Source organism: Acanthopagrus latus, chromosome 12, assembly GCF_904848185.1.
Source record: "Acanthopagrus latus isolate v.2019 chromosome 12, fAcaLat1.1, whole genome shotgun sequence".
Taxonomy (NCBI): Eukaryota; Metazoa; Chordata; class Actinopteri; order Spariformes; family Sparidae; genus Acanthopagrus; species Acanthopagrus latus.
Window position 1 is genome coordinate 19,256,383 of NC_051050.1, and position 25,722 is coordinate 19,282,104.

A 25,722-nucleotide genomic window follows, 5' to 3' on the forward strand; every position below is an offset into this window, starting at 1 on the left:
CTTGGTAGCGATGGTTGTAGAGATGGTTGTTTACACAGAGCATATTTCCAACCGTCTGGGGAATAATCTATCCGAGGAATTTTTAGGGCCACACTTACGGGCTCCTTAACGTCAGGAAAGAAGACAACGTTTGTTACTTGCAGCCTGTTTGTGATGTGTTAGGACTTTCTCGACAGAGGTCGTCAAGGATGAATCAAGCGCAGATCGTTTAATCAGCCTGTGATGTCAGCAGTGAGTTCATTTATAATACGTATTCATAATACGCCACATTCAGGGAGGAGAAATACAAGTCATTCCTTACAGGTGGTCGTGACATTTACAGGGCCACTTTCTAGTTTGGGAGAGGAAATCCAACTTCAGAATTTTATCATTTACAATAGTAATGAGGCAATAAAAGAAACTCAGTAATGTTTATTTTCAACAACTGAATAAACAAGTCGTTTTTAGAGAAGAATGCGGTCCCCAGAACATTGTGCAAAGCTAGAAAGGTGGCAGGGTCCGCCAAATATAAACAAAGTAATACAGTATGAAATTGTGGTCTTCCCCAAAACTACATAGTGCATCTTTAAAAAGGCTGTAAGCTCTATGAATTTATGGTAGATCATACTTTATACTTTCCAGCAAGTAAAGGGAAAATATTGTTCATAGTTTTTGTAGCTTTTGTAGACAATTCTAGAGGAAGATGATCCACTACTGAGTCTCATTTTCAAGCTGATAAATCCCCATGGTTGAGGCTTGGCCATGTATTGTGTTGATGTGATTTTTGTTTGAGGAGAGAAAAATCCCAATAAATAAGATACAGTCCCAGTTCTCCAGTGAACACTGCAGCTGTCTTGTCTTTAAATGTTTCACAGCTGGTGGGGATGGAGCGCCTGGTACCTGACACAACTGACCATACAAGGATGGCTACGTCTCCCCGAAACAAGTGCGGGACTCCTCCTCCTCTCTGACAGACTGAATGCAGGCTCAATGCAGCAGCACTCAAAAACATCTTCATACGCAAAATTATGGAACAAATATCACCACTGTTATGTAGGTTTTTCCTTTCTGGAAGAGGACTATTGAGGAATACTGCAGTCATGCAACATCATAGAGCTATTTTGTACCTAATGACACAACATATTTGTGTATCCAGAAACATTTTAAAGTAAAATTAGCATCTCTAGATCGTGTGTCCTTCAGGCAGAGATTAAATAGAAAGCAATCACCCCTGAGGCTCGAGGTGGAAGCACAGGATGCACGTGTCATGAATCATCCAACATCTAATTAGTTTCAGTTTATTAAATAACAACATTATTATGATTACATGTAAATCTGTGCATTTGAGATCATATGTCACACAGTATGTTGCTGTTACATGGTGTATTTTGCACCTGAAGTTCCTGCAATATAATGACCTTTGTGATGTTTGAAGAAATGCAGGACAACACTGCACTGATCGCAGCGTGAAAACTCCCTCATAGCAATTTGCATAAACAGTTAACAGGGAGGTTCACTTCCACTACAGATTACTGGACCTTTTACCTGCTCCTTTTACATCCGCTATTATTGTTCCTCCTGATATGCGCTGCAGTGCCACTGGCCTAAGTACAGTATTAAAAAACATGAGCAATGACTCAGTAACTGCTGATTTTTGTACACAATACAAACATGTTTAGTTATGCCGATGATGGCGGTGATAACGTGTTTCTTGCCTTTAAATGTCAGACATTTCGACATCAGAAAAAGCACGAGTGCATCTAATGACATTATTAACGCCTGAATTCCATTTAGTTGTTCCAGTCCCAGGGCCAGGGTGGTTTTGGCACGAGCTCGCCACTTCTCCTCTCTGCCCTTCCATCATATCTGCCTGATAGCTTGGGACGGCATGAGGAGAATCCTGGAGTGTGGGAGCTGGAGGGGGGGAGTGAGGTCAAGTGGAGGACTTATGGGAGTTTATTCACTCCGTCGTCATCAACAAATGGACCTCTGCCGGTGATGAAGTGGTCCTATAATAACTGACATACAGCAGCTCCAGCCAACAGTATGCAGCCTCGTCGCTAGAGATGCTTACATTAACCAACATGGCATGTTAGACATTTTCTTCTTAGTGGTTGTGAAGCGCCCTCCGTAATCCCATCATAACGAGAAAAAAAAAGAAAAAAAAGGAGATTACATGGAGAGGATGGGTATGCAAATCTTTATCTATAAGATCATTCAGCAGCAGCTATAGTCAAGCACAGATGAGTGGAGGAAGAACACGAGCAGGTTAGTCCTACATCTTCTAAACTCAGCCTGCCACCTTGTGTTCAAAGTCTATACTGCACTGTGTATTTAGTGGCTTGTTTGATTGATATCTGCAGTGGTGTATATATTCAAAATTTTCTAAATATCAAACTGAGATATGAATGATAACATTTTATATAACATATTGTAAAAGAATTGGCTATCTGCTCACAGTTCACACTTATGATGGGTGATATTAAAAATATATATATATCAACTTAATCATGTAAGTTAACTCAATGTATGTATGTATTAATCAAATTTCTAAAACAAAACAATTTAGAGCCAGGAGGCCTATTTTTACTCCAAGACTTGTTTTAAACTTTGAACCAGTGAAGTTTGGCTGAAAGCCACGCACCCTCCTTTTTCAAGATTCCTCCACACCCACGCACATTGTCTGTAGACTACTATTATCACTAGATGCGTTCAAACAAAAGTCCGGTCCTCGTAATAAGCTTTAGTTAAAAGATAACATGTAGGCCTTTAAGTCTGTACAATATGTTGATAGATACATAGTAGAGGTTTAATAATTCATTACATTACATGTAAAAAAAATTTGTAACACTCGAAAAAATCTGTACATCTTAACTGTACTCAATAAAGTGTTAATATCATTAAATGCGCTTTCTGAGTATAAATTAAGTTTTTGTTGTGTTTGTAACCTTTTGGTCGACAGATGTGTTCAAACTTTCGGAACTTTCACGGTATTTCCGATGGCACGTGAATGCAACAGGCGAGATGTATTCACGGATCGGGTCAGATAACGTTGCACGTCACTGCCACCATGTTGGATCAGGAAGTGGGCAGAGTCGAAGCAGGAATCCCGAGCCGAGCTTAACGTAAACGGCCGTCTTTATTCGATCGGTCCACCGTTTCACCGTCCCCCCCCCCTTTTTTTAACCATCCAGGTTACATGCTGCGTGGCTTCCTGGCTGGTCGAGGTAGGCGCTTTTCTTGGGATCTGATCGTTTTGCAGCACCAGCTATGGCCTCTCTCGCGAAGAGAAACTCGGGCCTCGTCCAGCGGAGGACCGAGGCCATCCGCAGCGCCGCCGCCGACAAGGAGAAGGACTCCGGCGGGGAGGAGGACGAGGCGCGCCGCGGGGAGGAGGACGACGACGACAAGGGGGACTCGAAGGAAACAAGGCTCACACTGATGGAGGAAGTGTTGCTCCTGGGCCTCAAGGATCGAGAGGTGTGGGCTTGTTTTTTTTTGTTTTGTTTTTTTTAATCCCTCGGCCAGGCTTATTCCTTCGACGCCAGTTCACCCAAGACGAACGTAGCTGACATTATGTTTACGTTGCGTCACGTCAACAAAGTTAACTTGGTTTATCGGAGCGGCGGTTAATGTTTGCTAGGTTAGCTTGACCACAGCGCTGCTCGGAGGCTGTTTTTCAGCAGCAGGTTAGCAAATATATGTAGTGTAGGTTACAGTAAATGTAACGTATTTAAGTTAGCCGTGCCAACTATTTAACATCATCCAATATGTTGTTTTTTTTTTACTGCTACACACCATCCAGACTATGTTGATTAACCAGTTTACTGTTTACGTAACGCTAGCTGTCGTAGCTAAACGTCACCGTGACAGTTTTCTTGACAACTTCTTATTAGTGACGTGCCTCCTTTTTTCTTCTTCTCCAACCTGAAAAAACGCCGCACCTCACCCAGCACACACTCCGACCAACACGTCATCTAAGCTAACATATATATGTGCTGCTGCACCATGAGCTCACGTTATTTCCTACTCCCCAGGGTTACACGTCTTTCTGGAACGACTGTATTTCTTCCGGTCTCCGCGGGTGTATGCTGGTCGAACTGGCCCTCAGAGGGAGGCTACAGCTGGAGGCCTGCGGGGTGAGGAGGAAAAGCCTGCTCTCAAGGAAGGTGAGAAGTATGCTGATGTGTTCAAGGCTCCCGGGAGAAAAAAAAAAGCGAGCGTCTTGTGCTCGGACCACCCCAAAACAGTAATGCCTCCTCTGCCAAGTGCTGTAACTGTGTGTGGAAGGATGCATTTCTTCTCAAATCAGTGTTGTTGTTGTTGTTGTTTCCTTTTGACACAGCCCAAAGTCACAATCACATTACCTCAGAGAGCTTTACAATCTGTACAGTGATAGACAGCATCTGTCTCTGAGCCCCTTGATTTGACAAAGGGAAAACCTGCCATATTGGGGGGCTGGGAGTCTTTTTAATGGGGAAAAATGTGTTATAAATGTCACGAGGAGCCACAGAGGAGGGATCCCTCTCCCAAGGGCAGGCAGACGTTCAACAGATGTGGCATGTTCAGAGCAGAACAACAAATTGAACACATTTAAAAAATATATCCACACCAGTGATGACGTGTGGCAGTTTGATGTTATGCGTGTTTGTTGTTCTTCCTCTCTGTTTACTGGCTGCACACAAACCACCTACTGTCTGTAGAGGCTGCACTTTTCTAAGTCAACAAAAGTAATTAAGCTTTTTCATTCTCGACTTGATTTATCAGATGTCATTTCTAAATCTGCCGATAATTCGTGAAGAGTGCGATCCAGGAGGACGATTGTGCAGGCCGAGTGGTGTCCGAGTCACACGGCCTCCTCTTCACCGTCGTGACCTGGAAAAGGAAAAGCCACACAAGATGATTAGCAGAAAAAAACATCAGAATGTAAAAAGATTTACATTTTACAGAAGTACAGATATTGGAAGATAGTCAAGCAGAAAAGAGCAATAATCCATGGGAGCCCAGGGCATGACGATCCCAATCCAACCTCTTCCCTTTACTAACCTTGTGGCCACATACAGTTTCGGTGTGGTGATTCCTGTTCACGCAGGATGTGAGTGTGTGTGGTGTACGTGAGATGGATTTGATCTGGCCTCTAGTTCAAATACATCTCCCTTTGTTTGTCCAAGGTGATCTGCAAGTCAGATGCCCCGACAGGAGATGTGCTACTCGATGAGGCCTTGAAGCACATAAAGGAAACCCAGCCTCCAGAGACAGTCCAGAGCTGGATAGAGCTGCTGAGTGGTGAGATAAGCCCTTCAGAGTTTGCTAACCAAACCTTGGACTAATCTACTTATTGTTTCCCCTGTTGGACATCTGAGTGACAAGTTTTCATTTCATTACACCTTGTGTGAATAGCTGAGTTGTCCGTATACTGTAATTAAAATCTTAGTGAGGTCTTACATTGAAACAATCGATACTAGTTTACAAAGTAATATTCATGTTTCATATTCAGTTTGTGGACAACGTTAAAACAAATGTCAAACTAATCCGGGAGCTGCAGCAGTGAAAGTTGATCTGATCTCATCTTGATTACAGTGAGCCAATTCAGGCATTTAAAGTGTGAAGATGATGTCAGGTACTGTATGTGTGTCACTGTGTGTTTAATGTCCTAAGATGGATCTCATGTTGTCCGTCAGGAGAGACCTGGAATCCCCTAAAGCTGCACTACCAGCTGAGAAACGTTCGTGAGCGTCTGGCAAAAAACCTGGTCGAGAAAGGTGTCCTCACCACAGAGAAACAGAACTTCCTGCTTTTTGACATGACCACGCATCCGCTCACCAACAGTACCATTAAACAGGTAAGATCCCCAAGGTTCAGTGGCTCCTTGTCGTGTGATCAGCTTGAGTTGTGCTATTTTATGGTCAGTCTGCACGCATGCATATTCAGCTTTTACGACTGAGGGCGAAAGTCACAGTCTCAGTTTAACTGTCTGCAAGTTTGAGCTGCACTGGCACAATAACATCCTGTCGAAGTCCAGCAGACATTAAAGTGCCTCTTCTGTCGGCTACAGCCAGCATATCTGCTCTACAAATCACGCATCCTGTTCTCTCGTTGAGATAAAATATTTCAAGCTGCTGTTTACTGTATTTACTGTATACTGTGTCTGGAACTGTCATGGATTAGAGTCAGGTTACACATGTGGACACATGTCTTGTCCTACCATGTGAAACCAAACACATGTTCTTTTGTGTGAAAGTAAACTGCTAACATCAGTTTGCACACCAAGCAGCTGATGAGCTAGTTCGCTGCAGCATCTTGAATTACATAAAAACCGATCTGTGTGGATGCTGGTGTTGTACTTAGGGTGCAAGATTGTTTATATGTGGTCTCGTTTAGAGGATAGTGTCTTCATCTTATTATACATTTTGTTATAGTAATCAGCAATGTGTAATAATATTAATTTATATAAATTATTAATAGTGCTCACCTGCTGTGCAAAGCACAATTATGTTTAATTTTAGGGGGCAAAAAGCTTCTTGCTCCATGTTTTAACCTTTTGTCCCATTAAGGGAAATTGTATTTTTCAAAACACCCAGTACAGAAAGCATGATATAGGAGTTAAAATTTGTAATTGGGGGTGTTTACGGGTATTAGCACAGTTTTACTGCCCTCATCTAAAATGACTATGTCCCTGTCTTAAAATGTCAGTTGCACCAAAAGTGTTTGTCAAAGGTGCACTATGTAGTTTTATTATTTGCCTTAACAAACTAAATAACAAGCTCTCTTGCTCTGTTTTTTATGACTTGTATATTTATAACTAATCATTTTATGCCTGTAGCTTCAGATCTAACAAACAGACCTGAAAGGCTGAAAAAGTATTTTCTGTCTGTGCGTTACTACTCCTTTAATCTTGTTTCTATTCGGGGTTCTTTTACTTAATGAATGTAAGTAATCCACATGCTGCATATAATGGCTATAAAACACGTGTTGCTCTTACTGCCTACAGCGCCTTGTCAAGAAGGTCCAGGACTCCGTTTTGGAGAAGTGGGTCAACGATCCCCACCGCATGGACAAGCGGATCCTGGCCCTGATCCTCCTGGCCCACTCGTCCGACGTCCTCGAGAATGCCTTCGCCCCGCTCCAAGACGACCAGTACGACCTGGGCATGAAGAGAGTCCACACTCTGCTCGAGCTGGAGCCGGAGAAAGAGAGCGCGAAGCCCAACGCCAACGAACTTATGTGGGCCGTGGTGGCAGCGTTTACTAAATGAAAACACCTTGATTGGTTGGACTGGAAGATCTGGCTATGGTCTGTGTTATTTAATTGGTTGAAGGACTTCGCTTAATGAGATGGACTTCACTTTAATGAGACAATCTGTTTTGGTTGGGGAGCCTGTTTGTACATCTATTCCAGATGACGTTTTGGTGGTAGTCCAAATTAACCCAGTGCAATCTGTTTGGTGGTGGGCCTCACCAAGTAACACTTGGTTGGTTTGAACGGTCTCTGAATGAAAAAACATGAATGACTGGCTGGTAAACGACGTGCCACTGCTAGGCTGGATATACTTGTAAACATCGACACTATGAACAGACGGGCTTCTGTTAATGTTAGATGACATCAAAGAACAAAGCACGGGGCAGCAGTAGTCATGGTGAATATGAAGATTTTGACTGGGGCCAAGTTTCCCTCGACACTAAGGAAACATCATCTCTCCATTACGACAAGATCTCGCCAGTATCACGTCCTGGTCTCGTCTCCATACTCTCCTACACGCTTATGCAAGGATAAAGGATAGCAAGTCACACTGCTATTGATGCTCTTTGCACTCCCGCAGGTCTCCTGCTTCCACCTATTCATTCCCACTTGTGTTGGGAGTACATGCTTCGGGTTACTGTTAGAATAGACTACCTGAATGTTTTCTCTCTGTATCCTCATTTAATTTCTATTTTTCCCCTCTTTCCTCCTCATTGCATTCTGAGGAGGAAAGAGAGGAACACACACAAAATGCTTGAGTTCAGTTGCTGCATTATTAGCCGAGTAATTTGGCCGCCATAGTCTCAGACTGAAATGAAGAATTAAACCTTGAGTCTAGCTAAAGTCTTTATGTTATTGGTTTTTTTTTTTTTGCAATGGGTCCATTCTGTTGTAGAGTGAGACCAGTCTTCCATTTCTATTTATGTTGCTAATAGACGCTTGGAGTAGCCTGCCATTTATCAACTATTTTGCACAGTCAATAGCCCTGTAGGTAGGATCGTATTTATAGAGATTTTTCTTGGGTGGTGAAGGTGAGATTCAAAAGTATGAACCGTGGCAAAGATGGTTAAAAAAGAAAAAGGAATCTCACTTATTTTTTCTACAGCTATTGATCTTTAAGAATCATTCCTCTGAATATATAAATATATATAGTACAAAAAAGGGTTCTGCGCCTTTTTAAACATTTTTTAGTTGAGATGTAAAGATGCAGGAAAAGTGAACAGCTGGCTCGCTGTGAACACAAAGATTCACGAAAGGATCGTTCGCGGTTGCTTATACGAACGGGCTGAACGGATGTTTAAGGGTCGACTCATCCAAATGAAAGAAAGCATATTTTCACTCTTAATGCCAGTCATGCAGGTACTTTCAGTTTCATTCAGCTTTTGATTAAATGAAACAGATATCTGCCTCTATCTCAATATAAGGATCCGAAGTGGCATTTCCTATCAAGATGCACATCAGCCGTAGAGGAAAAAATAATAAGAAGCAACCTGTTTGACTGGAGTTTCCTGTGACAAGCCCACACTATAAACGTTTTTACTTAGAATGGCGTTGCACCGCAGAGTTCATAACTGAAAACTGTTGAATGCATGTGAATTCACGATATACCGACAGAGGGAAGGAAGCCAGTTTATTTTGTCATTTGGGTGAATCGACCCTCTAAGCTTCCTTCTTGCAATATGATGTATCTCTCAGTTCGTATGTCATGTCAGAATTAGATGTTATTTCTACCTGAGATGTTGTATTGTTTCATACATGCAGATGATGAGAGGGTTACTTGGGCCCCAGATTAATCCTTGTTTAAGACTGAAACTGTTCAACAACACGCAATCTGTTCCAACGATATCTCCAAACACGCTTCACTGTAGGTCTGGGATAACTTCTGGTACAATGTAAAAAAAAAAATCACGATTGTAACCATCATTCTGGTCTGATGAGTCTAATCTATGTATGAAGTTACATCACATATTGTTTCATGGCATACTTATAGTTCTGTCTTATTTTTTCTACCTACAAAAAAAACCCAATAGGTGTGAAGAAGCATTGAGCTCCGTTTACAGCATAGAGACCATGCATGCTATTGGTGGAGGGCTGGGGTACTTGTGGATGTAGCTACAAAGAAAAGGCTTGTATGTAATTATTAGTCATTTTATGTGTACGATCTAATGGAATTCAATGAAAGGGATCTTCTCTCCTATCCTGTATAATTCTGTATGCTTTTGTATTACCACACAAAATAAAGTAAGGATCCTTTAAGTGCCTGAATCTAGCACTGTGTTGATGTTGTCGTTTTTTGTTCCATGTATTTACACTTGTAGATGAATTAATCCGTGTGAGATATAATTTTCTCCGACTCAACTTGTTACATAGCACCATAAATGTATTGCAAATCACACCTGGGGCTTGGACTGATGTAGTTTTATCAGATTCATCCAGTGCTGAAATGATTATTACATTTGGTAAGGAGGAAATCATGTACTACTTTGATAAGTCATCAGTTGTGTAAACAATATATCAAGCAAAAATGCTGTATATAGGTTCTGGTTTTGGAAAGTTAGACAATTGAGCCTTAAGGATTTGTTGGGGGAATAGTTTGACATTTTAGAAAATACTGTTATTCGCTGTTCTTGCTAAGTGTTTGATGAGAGCATTGACACCATTCTCCTCCTAATATGAAGCTACATCCGGTTAGCTTAGCTTAGCCAAAAATCTTTACAGCACAGCTTGGCTGGCCCTGTACAAAAGAAAGATAAATCTGCCCACCAGCAGCTCCTGAGCTCATGAGGCTTAAGCCAATTAACATGTTAGGACTTGTTCAGTCTGTAAGGAAGTGTTCCCCGAGTTTCCTGTCTTAATGTTAAGCTACGCTTACCGTCTGCTGGCTCCAGCTAAATACTCTTACTTGCTTTTTTCTTGACAGTTCAATGGTAAGATTGATACCACTGTCATATCTGTATGCTAAATTAGTTAGGTAGGCTACAGCCAGCAGCTGCTTTGCTTAGCTTATCTTTGCTTATCTTAGCACAGAGATTGGAAATCAATGAATTAAAATGGAAACGGCTCACCTTGCTCTGTGAAACATGAATAGCTTTACCCTGCTTTCTGTTTTAATTCTAAATTAAGATGAGTGGCTACCAGCTCTTGCTAAATGTATTTTTCTTTTTCATTGGGAGTTAGATCCGAAGATTTACACCACTGTCATGTCTGTATTATACATTATGTAGGCTAGGTACAACCAGCTGGTTAGCTTTGCCCAACACAAGGACTGGAAACCAGCATAAAAGGGTTAACAGCTGGCCTGGCTTTGTCGAAAAGGTAATACTGTTAGCTTTCTTGTCGAGAGTTAGATGAGAAGATTGATACCATTTTCATGTCTGCATGCTAAACTATTCATCTTCAGCCAGTAGGCTAGCTGATTAGCTTAGCTTAGCACAAAGTCTGCAAATCATGCATGTAGCCTAAAAACAAGGAAATAGCTAACCTGGATCTGTTTACTGGAAAAAAATATCTACCTTCAACTATATCTAAAGGTCATGTTATAACCTGTTTAACTTTGTACAGACGTGTAAAAATGACTGCTGTTCGTCCCAGTTTTTCAGTCCTAATGCTACGCTAAGCTAAGCTAAGCTAAACAGCTTGTCAACCTATCAGCAAGACAGCAAAGAAATGTATCCTCCAAAATGTCAAACCTGTCCTTAAACTCGCCTGAAACACATCACCAGATATTAGCCTTATTAAATGCGGATATTTTATTAACATTTCATGATTATCCTTGAAAAGACATGTAGAAAGACAATTTTTAGTGTAAATGCGCTAAGACTTAATTCTTCCCTAAGTCTTAAAAATCTCCAGTCTACATCAGTTGACAGGCTTATAGAGCTTAACATGCATACATGTCCACATATAGAGTAGTATGTACAGAATACATGTGACAATCAGCATTTTACAGCAGACAGCTTCCATCCAGATGCTCCTCTTTGGTTCCAGTCACCCATGGCTCTGAATCAGTGGATCAACAGCATCAAGCACATGTGGCTTTTCTCCTCAGAGCCCCGGTCTTGAATATGGCAGCAGTCCTCTGACAGTCCACATCCAACCTCTCCATAGGGCTGTTTCCACAAGCTTTTACATCCCATGTGAGAGCCACCATTTTTACACTGGTGGTGAGTCCGTATGAGAGACTTAAAGGCTCCGGGTGACTTCAATTTTCAGAAAATTCCATTTCCTCTTTCTGTACATTGACGTCGTGTCTCACTTGATCTTAGTGACAGTCTTGTAGTTCTTGATCAGTATTTCCAGCAGTTTGAATCTCCAGTAGAGTTTGTCTCCAACTTCGCGGAGCTCATGTGCGCAGAGATCGACGAGATCAAGATCTGAGGGCAAAATACACAGTTCAGACAAGACCGGTTGAACATCCATGATATGATACACATGAAAGCAAACTAAAACCAGGTCAAGTTCAGTGAAATCTTCTTAGAAACTCACCGTGACCAGTCATTTTCACAGCGATAGTGCCTCAGAGGAGGGGAAAAAAGCTTCAAATGTTCAGTTTTTCTTCTCTCTCGGTGCTTAAATAGCTCTGTAGCTGTGGCTCAACAAGAGGGAACAGGTTTGAACTAATGATAGCAGTGCCCTTTAAATAGCGGCTGTGACGCAACTTTATGGCAAGGAATCCCCGTCAGACGCAGCCAAGTTCCTCCCACTCTGAGGTAAACTTCTCCGTCCACAACAATGTCAGTGCGCCTTCGGTCAACAGCATTACATAAAATATGTACCAATTTTACACTTTGTGGAACACAAAACACACCTGTATTGTTTTTTTTATTGAGTTGGTGTTTGTACTTTCCCTTGTGGGCACAGGGGCTTCATTCACATGAAAATAGTGAATCTGAAAATGTGTCGTGATTTGACAACATTAGATGGTTAACTAAACTTAAAAACACACAAATGAGGTCGCAAGTTCCTTTGCACCGAAAGTCAAAACAACAGCTAATCCAGCTACGGTGTGTCATGAAGAAGTGTTTCATCACGATGGACCACGCTGTTCAATTTTAAGAACTCTTATAACACTTATATAACCCCGCCATAAAGATTTATCGCTTTCTTTCAGAGTATGAACGCACAGCAAGGGTCCAGGGGAGCATCGGTGTCTGATTTTGTGTCCTAATGGGCTGATAGGGATAAGATATTTAGACACAGTGGTTGTTTTTCATGTGCAACACTGACGTCATTGAAGAAATAGAAACACTTGCATACTCAAGATGTCATGTGATTGACAGAGAAGTGTTTATTTTACATCTAAACATCCGTTCGTTCAACCAACACCGCCTTTGATTAGATCACACACAACCAGGGAAGTGACTCACTGTAGAGAATTAACTGACTGACAGGTTGTTAAAGCACAACTCAAAGCATAAGGTAAATTAGTGCAGGAAGTTTTAATAAAATTCATACGATCCTCCCTCAATCTAGGATCACGAGGTCTCAATACTCTGCCCACCACAGGCATTGTGAACATGTTAAGGCTTGTCGGCAGCAGGCTGTTCCCTTCTGCAGGAGCAGGGAAATACCCCGGAAACTACAGCAGGCTGCAGTCAGGTGGCCTGAGCACACGGCGGCTGAGTTACAACGATATACTAGTATGTTTGCTTTGTGTAAAAAGGAATGACTAATTGTGGATCAGTGCGACGTGTGACGTAAAGATGAGGAAGATTACAGTAAAATTGAAGGGGCTTGCAGAAAGTTGTGACCGAAATTTTGTGATGTAAAGTAAAGGAAAATAGGGAACTCAAGCAGAAATCAATCAAAATTATTCCAATGCAAAAAAAAAAAGCCCAATGTACGTAATTAAAGTATGAAAGGTACAAGTAGGTGTAGAATGAAAATGAAACCATAAGGAGAACTGAGGACAACTCACAGAAACCTGAAACTGGACTCATGAGGGATCACCAGGCACATACATTTGGGACCACCGATTTAAGTTCACCATGAAAAAGAAAACTCAGTCATTATCTACTCTACAATATTTCTGGAGCTTGACAGCAGATCAGCTTTGCATCATTCTCCTTGTTTTAAACAACTAACACAAAAAAAAACAGAAAATGATTTGAAAAGACATTATTTACACCCATTTCTTTTTTTTTGTTTTTTTTAGCTTAACTCTCCACCTTGGCTAAAGCTAAGCTAAAAGTGTTATCGTCTAAAGCTCACCACACATTAAGGGTGGAAATAAAATCTTGGCTGGCTTCTGGAGACTTTGATTATGCCAGATAAGGTGTATGGTGCCATTTTTTTAAGAGAAGTCCCCATCCACGTCAGTCATCAAGCAAGATGCTGTGATTTTGTCGTGATGGGAAGCTCCAGAAATGTTTTGTGGAATGAAAAACACCCCCTGACTTTCCATCAGTGTGATGATGAGTGAATAATGCCTACATTTTCATTTGTGGGTGAACTTATCCATTCATCTTTAGCAATGCATTAGTTTGATTAGCTTATAATATGATTTTTTTATGTAATCTATATCTTAAAGTGTCTACAAAGCTATAAGGCCTAACTACCGCGGGCCTCACTGCTGATAACCAAGTTATAAATTGTTTTGTCCTCCCAGTTTATTGCCACATCCTGAAGGTAGTGTGTAGGGCGAGTGTGTTTTCTGGGTAAATATATGAACTATGAACATGCTTATCAGTCACTGTACCTGCACAGTGTTCATGTGATTCAATGTATGTCAAGTCAACAAACTTTCTTATTGTTGTTGTGTTGATGAAAATATCTTGCACAAGATATCATGGAAACAAATACAGCCTTATCACCGTGGGTGGTAGGTGCAGCAGAAAGAATAAACACATGATATAATGAACTATCATAATAAAAGCAACAGGTTTGGTTTAATGAGGACTGAAACTGTCATATAAGCATGCAGGTAAAATAATACAGACTTGAATAGGTAAATGTATACATTTATTAGAAATCCATCCATTCAGTTATATTTTACACTATTAGTGTGCTTTTTAAAGTCATTTATACCTGTACACCTGACCTGGCAACCTCTAAACTGTGAACATACCACCATCAATCACCAGATGGCAGCACATCCTTTTTTGATATTGTCATATTTACTTTTCATCAGATAGACCAAATAAAACTACAAACCAACTTCCAAACACACATAACCCCCGTTCAAAAACCAAAAACCTAAACGACAACAGCAACAAACAAAAAAAGTCACCAACCACACAAAGCCAGATCAGACAGGGACACTGTATTTATACCAAAGCCTGAGAGAGAACAGTCTGTTATCTTTTGCATATTGTGAGTTGATTAAATGTTGATTTGCATACTTTTCCAGCCAAGTATATTCAACATTATTTTTTTTTCATAATTGCTTTTCATCTTTCCTTACGCCTGAACTGGTAACCTGCAAACCATGAACATACCACCATCAATCACCAGATGGCAGCACATTCTTCCTATTATTATTATTATTATTATTATTATTATGTGTCATTTTCATCATACAGCCCAAATAAAATGATAACTACAAACGACATTCCTAACTACTACTACTACTACTTCGATAATAATAATAATAATAATAATAATAATAATAATAATAATAATAATAATAATAATAATACGTAGGCTAATTAAATATTCTGTTTGTATTATATAAATTAAAATTGTTTCTTTGCCAAGCGCATAGGAGAAAAACAAATCAATCATCATCATAACTGCGCATGCGTGAGTTTAGCCGTCGGCGTGCCCAGCAGCTCTCAGTTGGTTCTTAACCAGCAGAGAAACAGTCAGTCAGTCAGTCAGTCAGTCATCAGCACACAGACCAGCCGTCCTGTCAGCAGCTATGAAGAACCTGCGCTTTAAGGACTTCTTCTGGGTGAGTTTCTCCTGCTGCGTGCTGAGTTCATCTATCCATTAACTTTTTTTTTTTTGTAATATCTAATTTCGGTCGACAAAAATCAGACTGGCTTGTAAATCCTGCCGTTGACAGGAGTGTGTGTGTGTGTGTGTGTGTGTGTGTGTAACGTTTTTTGCTAACGTTAATTTCTGTTTCGCTGTCACTTCTCTACCTATTTCAGTCTGTCTGTGACGGGAATTAAAACCACACTGTTCTTGACCTCGGGAAATAAGTTCCACTTTTGTGCTCTTGGTAGATTATTGATGCAGTGGTGGAGGAAGTGTGTTGATTCTTTACTAAAAGTACATTAACTACTACAGCACAGTTAATCTTGTATTGGAAATGATGCTTAAATACATAAATAACTAATCAGGAAGAATTAGACAGCTATTATTAAAGTATTACACTACACTACACTACATTATTGGGTTGTTATTATTACTCCTGCATTAATGTGTCATCTGCATGTAATTGTTCATTGAATCTACTTTACATGCTATTTGGTAGTTTAATTGATGGAAATGCATCATATTTTATAAAAAGATCATATTGTAAAATCTTAATTTGCAAAGTATGTAGTTTTTATGGGTCCGATACATTTAATGGAGTTACAAGTGCAGTGTTTTCTCTTAATTGTATTACAGCCCAGGTTTAAAGTAGCATTAAAGGAAATAATACTCATGTTACAGTCCATGACTGGCTCAATGACAAACTAAAGTTGCCTGTAGACTCTTGTAGTAGATATGAACTCAATAACTGACAGATTTTGACATCTGCATGTTTAGGTCTCTGATTATAGGCTGCTGCCTTCAGCTTACCTAAATTATGGAGAAGTGCAGTCGAAAACATCAATTTACACTCTGTGGCCAATATCTTAATGTTGAGGCGTTTATTTACGTCTGTGTGCAGCGTTGTCCCGGGAACTTCATTGTGTGATTTTAGAGTAAAACAAGTTTAGACAGAGCCTGATTTTCTTACGGTAAAGGGATGGGTGTTGGTCCGAGCAGTGGGGGAAGGAGCTGTCTGTCTGATAGGAATCTGTTTTGAAGCAGTGATATTTGTATAATTGAATTAAATACTTTCTATCTCACGGACAGAACACTGACCTGACCTCCACTGGTGGCTATGATGCTATCATCCTGTATCTCAACGATGGCAGGAGGACATGCAAGGAGGTGGAGGATTTCATGAAAGCCAGGTAAAGTCATGATTTATACATGAAGCAAAATATTTGTATCTGCATCCTAGATCTAAATTAGTGGACGGCTGTGCTGGTTTCGGTACTAGCTGTAATAGTTTTTATCGTGCAATCAATTGATAGGAAGTCATTATATCCCTATTTCTGATGATTATTTATCAAAGATCTCATTGTGTTAGTTGTGTTTGTGAAAGTAACAATAGTCATCTCTGCTGTATTTCTCGCAATGTCGATGCGTTTAGTTCAACATTTGGGGATATCAAGTTTTCTTGGCCAGTCCTAGCATTTATGAAGTGTTTCTGAAGAGATTTTAAAATATTAATGTATTGTGATTTGTGATATGACCTAAAAAATATTGTGTTATTATTTTAAGCTCTATAGCCTGACCGATGCTCGTTTTAAAAAATTCTGACATCAATATATCGGCCTATTGGCAATCATCCCCCAAATTCGAGTATCAAACGTCACACAAACATTATCACAAACATCTTTTCCTGCACTGTAATCTCTAAAAACATAATTCTCTGATACTGATACATCTGTGATAAGCCGTGATAATGATAGAAGAAAGAAACCGTGAAGTAGACTTCTTTTTTGAGAAGGAGCAAGTAATTTCAATAAAGTTGTACTTTCTATTGTAATTTAATGATTTAAATTTTATAAAATGCCTGCAATAGTCAACAGTCAGTCAATGCTGTGGGGTAAAAAGCTGCTGTATCTGGACCTACAATGACCACATTAAAGCTTGTTTTGCATTTGAATTTGAATTGTGGCAGACAAGCAGAAAATGATGAGTTTCCTATCATTCAGTGCCGTTGCGCTAACGCCTTTTATAATAAATAAAGTATTGTGAAGCATCATCTAGGTAGACTTTATGATCAGGTCATACAAAGTTGGACATTTGAATTTTTATTTCCTCCTTCCTCATTTGATAAGTAATCTGTCCTTCCTCCCTTCCACCCACGCATACATCCAAATGCAGTTGGCACCGAGTGGCACTACACTAACTTTATCTGGTTAAATTACAGTACAGTTATTCAAACAACTTCAACTTTAATAATTAGGGAGCAGAGGCATCTTCACAGCAGAAGAAAACACACAGCTGAGAATACAGGAGGGACGCATGGTATAGTATAAAAAAACTGAACGTATACTCATGTAAGAATGAAAAGAAAAGCATTTTTTCAAACCACAGGGTAAAAGTTAAGTTAGCAAAATACTGTGACTGCAGTCCCACAAAAAAGAAAAAAACATAGTACGGACAAATGCTAGAAGCTATTGTACGGAAGAGGCGACATTAAAAAAGAAAAGAAAGTCAGTATAAATACAGTAACTTTAGTATAAATGAGAATGTGTGAGTGTAAGGCATAATTTGCACAATCGCTAGTGAACATAACATGGACATATATAAACTTTAGATTTACAGAAGTCGTCACAAAAAATATTTAATACATTTATTAAAAGTGGAGCTTTGGATCACTGTTGAATGTTGAATTTGTTCCTGTCACAGTAACAATTGCAACCTTTGCACCAGACAAACATGTGCAGTCTCACAGAAAACATTTGTTTCATTGAACCTTGTCATTTGATTTGAGTTTTTAGCGTTTAATGGCCCTGTGGATTATGGAGACTCAGTAAAACGATTTAAGCAAAAATCTGTACCATTAAAACTAAAATTAATCTGTGCGGTTGTGTCCTATGTCGGTTTTTTTTTTCTCAACCAATAAGGACATATGTAGGACTTCTGTCCATATATGTTATATCATTTGTTGAGTTGTTTGCTTACATCCTTCATTTCATTTCGTCGCCTGCCACTACTTCCGGGATAGAGAGGTCAGTTTATGAGATGAAAGGTACCGTGAATAAAACTTTAAAACGTTACCTCATCCATGAACAATTGCGACTGAGTCACAGCAGATTTTTATCTAGATTTTTGCCACCAGCAAAGCGTGTTTGACCGCAGGATGATTTGTCTCTTCCAGATCTTGCTGGCTCCACCTGGCTCATCACAAACAACAGCCAGCAAATGTTTTTTGTTTTGATTTGATATAGATCCTCTAGCGGCAGACATTCAGATTCATATATTTGCATGCGGGACTCACTTTTTTCTGGTTGTTTCTTTCAGGGCATCAATTGAAGAGAAGTACGCCAAAGATCTCCTTGGTTTGTCCAAGAAGGTGTGTGGACACAATGAGATGAAGTAAGCAATCACAGTGTTGAGATGCTGTTATTATGTGTTTGATCAGAAACTATTTACAGAGTCTCTTTCTTTAGAGAAGTGAAGAAATGCCTTTGCCAATGCAAACAGAAAGATGAAAGGAATGTTAAAGTCGGGTCAGCGAACGTGGAATCATTTTTCACTCTGTGGCTGTTCAAAAGCAGAAATGAGGGACTGCGTTGCTTAACAGTTCCTTTATGACGTTAAAGTCAGTGAAATTTGATCAGTCAGTGTTGACATTTTGTTACTGTATCAGCAAGTCTACTTCCTCTTACGTTTGTGGTCATGCAATCCGTGCAAATTTGACTCTGCTGTTTCTGTTTGGAGGTGTTGTGCAAAGAAAAAGGAAGACCAAGCAGGGAGGATGAGACAGGGCACTTATTATTAAATCATGAAATCACATGCGTTTATAATCCTTTCCAGTTAAGAATTTTGTAGTTTTGGAGTAATTATCATTGCAATACATATTGTTCTCAAATGCATTGTTTGATTTATTGATTCAAGTCATTGCAGGTCTTGCAAAGTCTTCAAAGTAAAAAAAGAAAATCAGTTTCCCCCCTGAAAAAAGGCCTGGTATTTGTCTTGTTCTATAGTGCTACAAGTCATGGAAAACCGCATAATGCAGCTTTAATTTCCTCTTTGTGTGTTGCTCATATCGAATGGTCTTGTGTGTATTTAACTTACACTGTAAACTCATCTGATTTTTGTTGTGAAATCCTTCTGTAATCTTCTTTTCTTTTGACTTTATAGCACCTTAAAAAAATCCTTGGACATGTTCAAATTACGTAAGTCCTAAATTTCCGTAATACTTGAAATACATTGACTGTTTGTTTCAGTTTTTGTTTTTCTGTCCAGCCGAGAATGTAAACCATGTTTTTACCCCCACAGAGACAGAACACATGAGCCTATCACACTTACAGCTGGCGCACGGCATGAGGGAGGAGGCCAAGAAAGTGGAAGAATTCAGAGAAAAACAAAAAGAATTGAGGAAAAAGGTTAGCTGTTTTATCAGCACTGAGATTAACTGAGGTGACTGCGCCATTTTGCAGCACATACTAACTTGCTAACTGGATACAACCTTTCCATTTCAGTTAGAGCAACAGATGGATGCCCTCCACAAACAGAAGACCTCACAGTTCAAGAAGACAATGGATGTAAGTAAAATATGAGTCATTTATTAAAGGCCTGACACAAAATACTACGAGGGCAATTTTGGACTTCCCCTCATAAGTTTTCAGTTTCATTTCCTTGCAATGCGTTATTGAGTCACGCGCAGGATTGGTAATCCATAGAGATTGATCTGGTGAACCAAAGCCAAAGTCAGGATTAATTTATGTATCATTCTACAAATAAAAAATGAAAGGCATGCTGCTGTTAATTTATGCCACGAAAGAAAAACTTTTTTTTTTGGGGTTGAGTTCTTAAATGCTTAAGAAAACAAAATTAAGGAAAGAGCCTAAACATTTACACTTGAATAAATAATATCTGAGTAAATAGGGTTCAGTTGTTCACAGGATATTCAGCGTACGTTTCCATAGAATGTATTTGTTGGTCCTAAAAACTGACTTGTTATCGTGTGACGGCAGTCAAGTATGTGTGTGATAGATAGATGTGAGCACCGAGGAGCTGTATAGCAAAGTATCTAACTTTGGTCTCCGGTGTTTTTATGGCAGCGCTTGTTGATTTCTCACCTCTTCACAATGTTTTGTTGTGAGATGCCCGAGCATTTCAGAGAATACCACAATAGAATACCACAATAGAATACCACAATAGAATACCACAATAGGATACCACAATAGAATACCACAATAGAATACCACAATAGTATACCACAATAAAATACCACAATAGCCCTCTTTGTGCACATATCTCATGGTGGCACACACCGACATGAACAAAGCTTAGAGACATCATGTTGATGTAACCTGAATGTTTGATAATATAACTTTGCTACTCATTCGCTTGCTCACTCACTCAGTCTTTACAGAACTGCCAGTGAACAAAGTGACAATGGCAGATAGTCCATTTCCGATTAATGTCTGAAGAGTTTCAGTTGCGTTCTGAAAAAAGTGACAATGGTCATCCCTGTCTCCCCTGTTCTTCCTCTTTGGTGAGGGAAGTTGTGTTGACCAGTCTAGGAAGTTTTCCAAGTGACATCATTTAACACCATGAAAATCACTGAAGTACTTCTCACTTTGCACTTTGCACAGAACTAGATACCAGTACATTAAACCAGCCAGGAGGTAGAGAACACATGAACCTTTTTGAACATCCTTGATCCAGTTCCGCTGGTGCTGCTTCCTTTAATCAGATTTGTGGGGATGAATGTTTATCGTGCATTGAAGATGTTTAATACTGACTGTGGTGCTGTCCCCAGACAAAGAAGACGTACGAGCAGAAGTGCCGAGATAAAGAAGAAGCAGATCAGAACGTGAACCGAAACGCCAACACCAACAACACCAAGCAGATAGAGAAGGTAGAGTGATGACAGTGGAGCCTCTCATGGATATAAAATGTGTTACAACTAAGGATCAATTACAAACTTGGACATTCATTTTCTCCACTTTTGCACTTGCACAACAGATGATTTTTATCCTATTTTGGTTCACGGCAGTATGTCAGTCAGCTAATGTAAAGAGAAGATGTGCTATTAGTTCATGGAAACAATTGTAATATTCAGTTATCATTTAAGACAGTTTTCATGAGATTTGAGGACTTTGTTGTACATCATGAATAGATTCAAGACAACAGACTGAGCTCTAAATAAAATTGCAATGGGCAGTTCTCACTCTCTCAGATGAATCAGTAATGATGAAAGTTGTAAGTTTCATATTTAAACAGGATGTAAACTAATATTAATGGACCACTGAAAGACCGATTACAAAGCTTTTATCTACAACATTTAGAGCGTGTGTGAGAAAGAGATTTCTAGAAGCCAAATGCACACTGTAGTGCTGATTGGCCATGTGATGTTATGAAAATAATTACAATGCTTCTGAGTAGGTTATGATAAGGTTTATTGTATCTCATGTCCCATTAGGGAAAGTTTTGAGACTGCATTTGTCCCCTAATGTGAAACAAGAGAATGGAAGAAATCATTAATACTGTGTGTGTGTGTGTATGTGTGTGTGTGTGTGTGTGTGTGTGTGTGTGTGTGTGTGTGTGTGGTCTGATTAGTCCTGTCTGGCTCACTTTTGACTCAGATGCAGATATGGCTGCTGTTAAAACATGAATGTGAAAACAATAACATGTTCCAGTTTATCTCAGTGCCTCAGACTTCCTCCGTGTACTTTGTGCCGGACTTTTGCCTGAGATGCAACAGAGAGACATTTTTGATATGATCTGATCATCAGTTACTTCTGGTGTTCTTTGCTTGTTATGCGTTAGATCCGATGTTAAAGACAGTGTGTTCTTTATTCATCGTCTTTCAGCTCTACGCAAAAGCGCAGCAAGCAAAACAGAATGCAGAAGAAGCAGGTATGTTTGCAAAAAAGCCTGCTACATGTTGCCTTTAATTCATGCATTCAAACACACTTACACACTAGTATAAATCTTTATGATTTTGAAGATCCCCTGCCTTCCAACAAAGGTTCACATTTGTGATTGTTAGTCACATTGAGCAAAAGCTTTTGGAATGATCACAATGTGATTTTGGATGCACGTCCATGTTCCACATAAGAGGAATACAGTTAACTTGTATGATCCCTTAAAGGTGCACTAGGTAGTTTTGCACCTTTCTCACTTCAAACTGTGTCCTTGGGACCTTATTGTACTCTGAGGAAGGCTCATTTATTAAGTTAGGAAAATAATAAATATAAATACTTGTGTACTATTACCGCAACAATGTTGTATTACATTTCTGAATTTCTATTCCAAAATTACTCCGTGCTCCTTTAAGTTTCCAGCTAGCCTGCCTGTATAACATTAGCATGTGAACATCATTCTTCAAAGCATGTTAGCATGTTGAGATCTGCATGTAGCTCAAAGCCCTGCTGTGCCTAAGAACAGCCCCACAGAGTCGCTCTCAGTTTTGTTAGATATCCCATAAGATCGATGTAAGAGATGTGTGAGGAACTTTGTTTTTTTACATAAACCAGGCTGACTTGAATATGACTTCAGCACTAATACTACAATACACTGATTGAGAGACTGTAGTGTTTAATACAGTGTGTTGTGATATTGCACTGCTCATTCTGGTGTTTGTGTTTGACTGGCAGACAGGTTGTATCAGCAGAATGTGACCACGCTGGGAAAGGTCCGTGATGACTGGCTGAAGGAACATATCAAGGCCTGTGAGGTAAGACTTTGAAAGATTACAAAAGTTAAAATTGGACTCATAGTATAGAGACTGTTTAAATGAGCTGAATGTCTCTGACACGTTTCCCCTCACAGATGTTTGAGAAACAGGCGATGGAGCGCATCAACTTCCTGAGAAACATAGTCTGGACTCACCTCAACCAGCTTTCCCAGCAGTGTGTGAACAGTGATGAGGTATCTAAATTTGAAAAAAAGTGTATCTTTAAAGACGTGGCTTCATCAGACTCTGACCTTGTTTATTACCGTCTATCTCTTTGTGTGTGTGTGTTTTCACAGCTGTATGAGGAAGTGAGAAAGTCACTGGAGCAGTGTGATGTCCAGGAAGATATTGAGCACTTCATAAACCTCAGACGGACCGGTGACAAACCACCGGGTATGAACTCAGGAATGTTCATTAACAATTAACCAGTGCTTGGATGCAAAGTACACAGACGGAAGAAGATAGCTGTCAGAAAAACACAAGCATGCATTGATTCGCCTCTGTCTGTCGGTCTGTCTTCCTCTCTATCAGCTCCTGTTGTGTACGAGAACTTCTACAGTGGTCAGAAGTCTCCAGCTGGACCTCCACCCTCTCGACTGCCTCCACCAGTAACCAGGTGAACAAGAGAGCGACTCTGTTTATTCATTTGTCCCTCCATTCAATATTTCATTCAGTTCGTCGCTTCATCCTAAGAACACAGACTATATTGATGTGATATTGCAGGAGGGGGCCATTACCTGATCCAACAAACCACAGTAGAGGTAGGTTTTATTCACTGACTGTGAGCAGGGTGTTGCTTGCTTTATGAGGAAGAGGCTTGTGGTTTGAGCAGCATGTGGTTGGTCATGGCAGGATGCAAGTCAGTTGAGAGCTTCTGCAGGAACTTTCATTTCCTGTTTATTTTGATGGCCCCTTTTGGACAAAAGATGATACAAAGCAAACTTGAGACTTCCTTAACACCAAAAACAGTGTTTTGGAAGTAGTTTTCATTTTGTGACGTGTCCAACCCGAATCAAACACGATTTCTTTGGATTAAGAGTCACTGTCGTTGTACAAAAATAGCCAATCTTCTCCGACTAATCTGAGACATGACCTTCATGACATAAGCTACATCACAAAGCTAACTCTCCCTTTACATAACTGCAGCTGTCAATATGACCAGACTTGCTGTGATTCTCCTCTTCTGTGCCGAGATGACGGCCATGTTGGTGTTTATGAAGATTTAAGTCAGGGTTGAGCTTCCCTGTTAGAATAGAAAGTCGCGCCAAAACCATTGAACTGAATGGTCTCCTCTATCACAGACCTGGAGTCTGATTTATGGGAGTGCCGTGTTGTTGTTGTTGGACACTTTCTTTTCATTTTGAGCACCTTGAACATTTTTGTTATTGGACACCATATTATTTTGTTGTGTCATGCGATGGGGCAGTCACTGGAGCAGCGGGAGGATAGCGTCTGACTAACATTAAGACAACTGGAACCTCTTTCATTTCTGTCAGGTGACACTCATTTTAAGAGTTGAACTATTTCCTACATATCATGGAACATTTTACTGTATACTAAAGCGACATTATATAACTTTTATACCTAAACTAACAGCTTCAAAGTCATTTTGAATGGCGTCTTTGTCTCCCAGGATCACAGCGGTACATACATGTTTACTTTATTATAAACTAAATGTCCGCGTTTCTTTTTCAACCACATTGCTTTCATCTTTGCTTTGATTTCAGGTGATTCAATCTACTCGACGGTGCAGGACGCAGGGTACAGCGTTATCCAGTACTAATGCACAGATCAGCTTGGCGAGTTGAAGTTGTACCGTTTGTAACGGACATGAAGGTTACACAAGTGTAATCACTTCCTCATCTGGTATTTCCTGTATAGATAGGGACATATACCCGATGGAAATGAGTGTGATAACTGTGTCCATGCATGTTTTTATTACGTTAGTTCTATTATAAACAGAACAGTAAATGCCATTGTAGTTTATTCTTTAGGAAATGAAGTCTTTGATCCAGTATTTTGATGAAAAGGACATTCTGGAAAATCAGATAATGGACATGTAAAAGGAAACCCAGCTAAAATAAAACAGGTCACTTCCCCTGTCTGGATACAGAGCTTATTTATAACCCATATGTTGATGTTGCACATGGCTCAATCTTCACGGCGATTGCATTGTAATTTATTGTCATTTTTGTATTTATTTTGTGGATCTGCACTTCCATCCAGTTTAAAAAAAATTTAGATGACGTGTCATCAGCTAACTTGTTTTCATTTCCTCTTTGATGTGAGAGTGGTCAGTCAACTGAGAGCGATCTTGTGATTGGTGATCACACACACACTTCATCATCTTCATGGTGTGCATTTAAAGATTTCTTCACACCCTGTTCTTTGTCACTCAGCCTGCAACACAGTTTTGAAAGTCTTTTTAAATCAATGTGCTAAACAAAGGCTCTTTTTCTATTGTGAGGAAGTTAAGTTTGATTAAGTTTCATGCTTCAGATTGACATGAACTAATTAGAATATATATATATATCTGATGATGACATACAATATTTTCTGTGTACTTGAGGAGGATTGTTCAAATATTTGCACTTTGAGTTTGCTTTATTTATGTAAACTGAGTTTGAAACTGCAGGAGTAAGGACAGATTAAAAGTAATTTCTGTGTACAGCTGGCCTGGTGTTGGTTTTGTATTAAATTAAACTTGTATGACAGTTTCTCTTTTGACAGTTCATCTTATCTGTGATTATTTCTGATTTTATTGCACAGTTACCTTTAATCTCTGTTTTGTCCCTGCGTCCACACCCACCATCTATTTATGTACTTTTGAGGGCAGCATTTTATTTTGACTATCAACTACGACACAATAAAAGGTTGCA

The 25,722-nt window shown here is 39.7% G+C and overlaps 2 protein-coding genes and 1 long non-coding RNA gene across 4 annotated transcripts; 2 read left to right on the plus strand and 1 right to left on the minus strand.

Annotated features, from left to right (window-relative positions):
- Positions 1-3,033: 3,033 nt before the first annotated feature.
- LOC119029923 (Golgi phosphoprotein 3-like) lies at positions 3,034-9,487 on the plus strand. Its single transcript, XM_037117159.1, has 5 exons — positions 3,034-3,459; positions 4,017-4,148; positions 5,151-5,265; positions 5,661-5,821; positions 6,971-9,487. Exons 1-5 carry the CDS (start codon positions 3,250-3,252, stop codon positions 7,232-7,234), a joined length of 882 nt encoding a protein of 293 aa, XP_036973054.1. The 5' UTR covers positions 3,034-3,249; the 3' UTR covers positions 7,235-9,487.
- A 1,453-nt stretch (positions 9,488-10,940) lies between these two features.
- LOC119029926 lies at positions 10,941-11,864 on the minus strand. The gene is made up of 2 exons (XR_005078132.1): positions 11,704-11,864; positions 10,941-11,591 (listed from the first exon to the last, which is right to left on the minus strand). It is a non-coding gene; the product is annotated as an uncharacterized LOC119029926 (long non-coding RNA).
- Positions 11,865-14,950: 3,086 nt separating this feature from the next.
- Positions 14,951-25,702, plus strand: pstpip2 (proline-serine-threonine phosphatase interacting protein 2). Of its 2 annotated transcripts, XM_037117157.1 has the most exons (14): positions 14,951-15,109; positions 16,228-16,328; positions 18,454-18,528; positions 19,297-19,331; positions 19,435-19,541; positions 19,638-19,700; positions 20,924-21,022; positions 21,978-22,023; positions 22,764-22,843; positions 22,939-23,037; positions 23,140-23,236; positions 23,375-23,459; positions 23,567-23,604; positions 24,571-25,702. In XM_037117157.1, the coding sequence occupies exons 1-14, from the start codon at positions 15,077-15,079 to the stop codon at positions 24,624-24,626; spliced, it is 1,014 nt and encodes a 337-aa protein (XP_036973052.1). In that variant the 5' UTR covers positions 14,951-15,076; the 3' UTR covers positions 24,627-25,702. The 2 variants fall into 2 exon arrangements, with proteins under 2 accessions (XP_036973052.1, XP_036973053.1); XM_037117158.1 differs by lacking the exon at positions 23,567-23,604.
- Positions 25,703-25,722: the final 20 nt, after the last annotated feature.

What these genes read in the sequence shown, in the direction of transcription:
- pstpip2 (XM_037117157.1), top strand. Translation starts at nt 15,077, where the DNA reads ATGAAGAACCTGCGCTTTAAGGACTTCTTCTGG. An exon ending in AGTGTGTGAACAGTGATGAG is followed by an intron (nt 23,038 to 23,139) that starts GTATCTAAATTT and finishes GTGTTTTCACAG; the next exon opens with CTGTATGAGGAAGTGAGAAA. An exon ending in CTGCCTCCACCAGTAACCAG is followed by an intron (nt 23,460 to 23,566) that starts GTGAACAAGAGA and finishes GTGATATTGCAG; the next exon opens with GAGGGGGCCATTACCTGATC.
- LOC119029923 (XM_037117159.1), top strand. Translation starts at nt 3,250, where the DNA reads ATGGCCTCTCTCGCGAAGAGAAACTCGGGCCTCGTCCAGCGGAGGACC. An exon ending in TGGGCCTCAAGGATCGAGAG is followed by an intron (nt 3,460 to 4,016) that starts GTGTGGGCTTGT and finishes CCTACTCCCCAG; the next exon opens with GGTTACACGTCTTTCTGGAA. An exon ending in CTGGATAGAGCTGCTGAGTG is followed by an intron (nt 5,266 to 5,660) that starts GTGAGATAAGCC and finishes GTTGTCCGTCAG; the next exon opens with GAGAGACCTGGAATCCCCTA.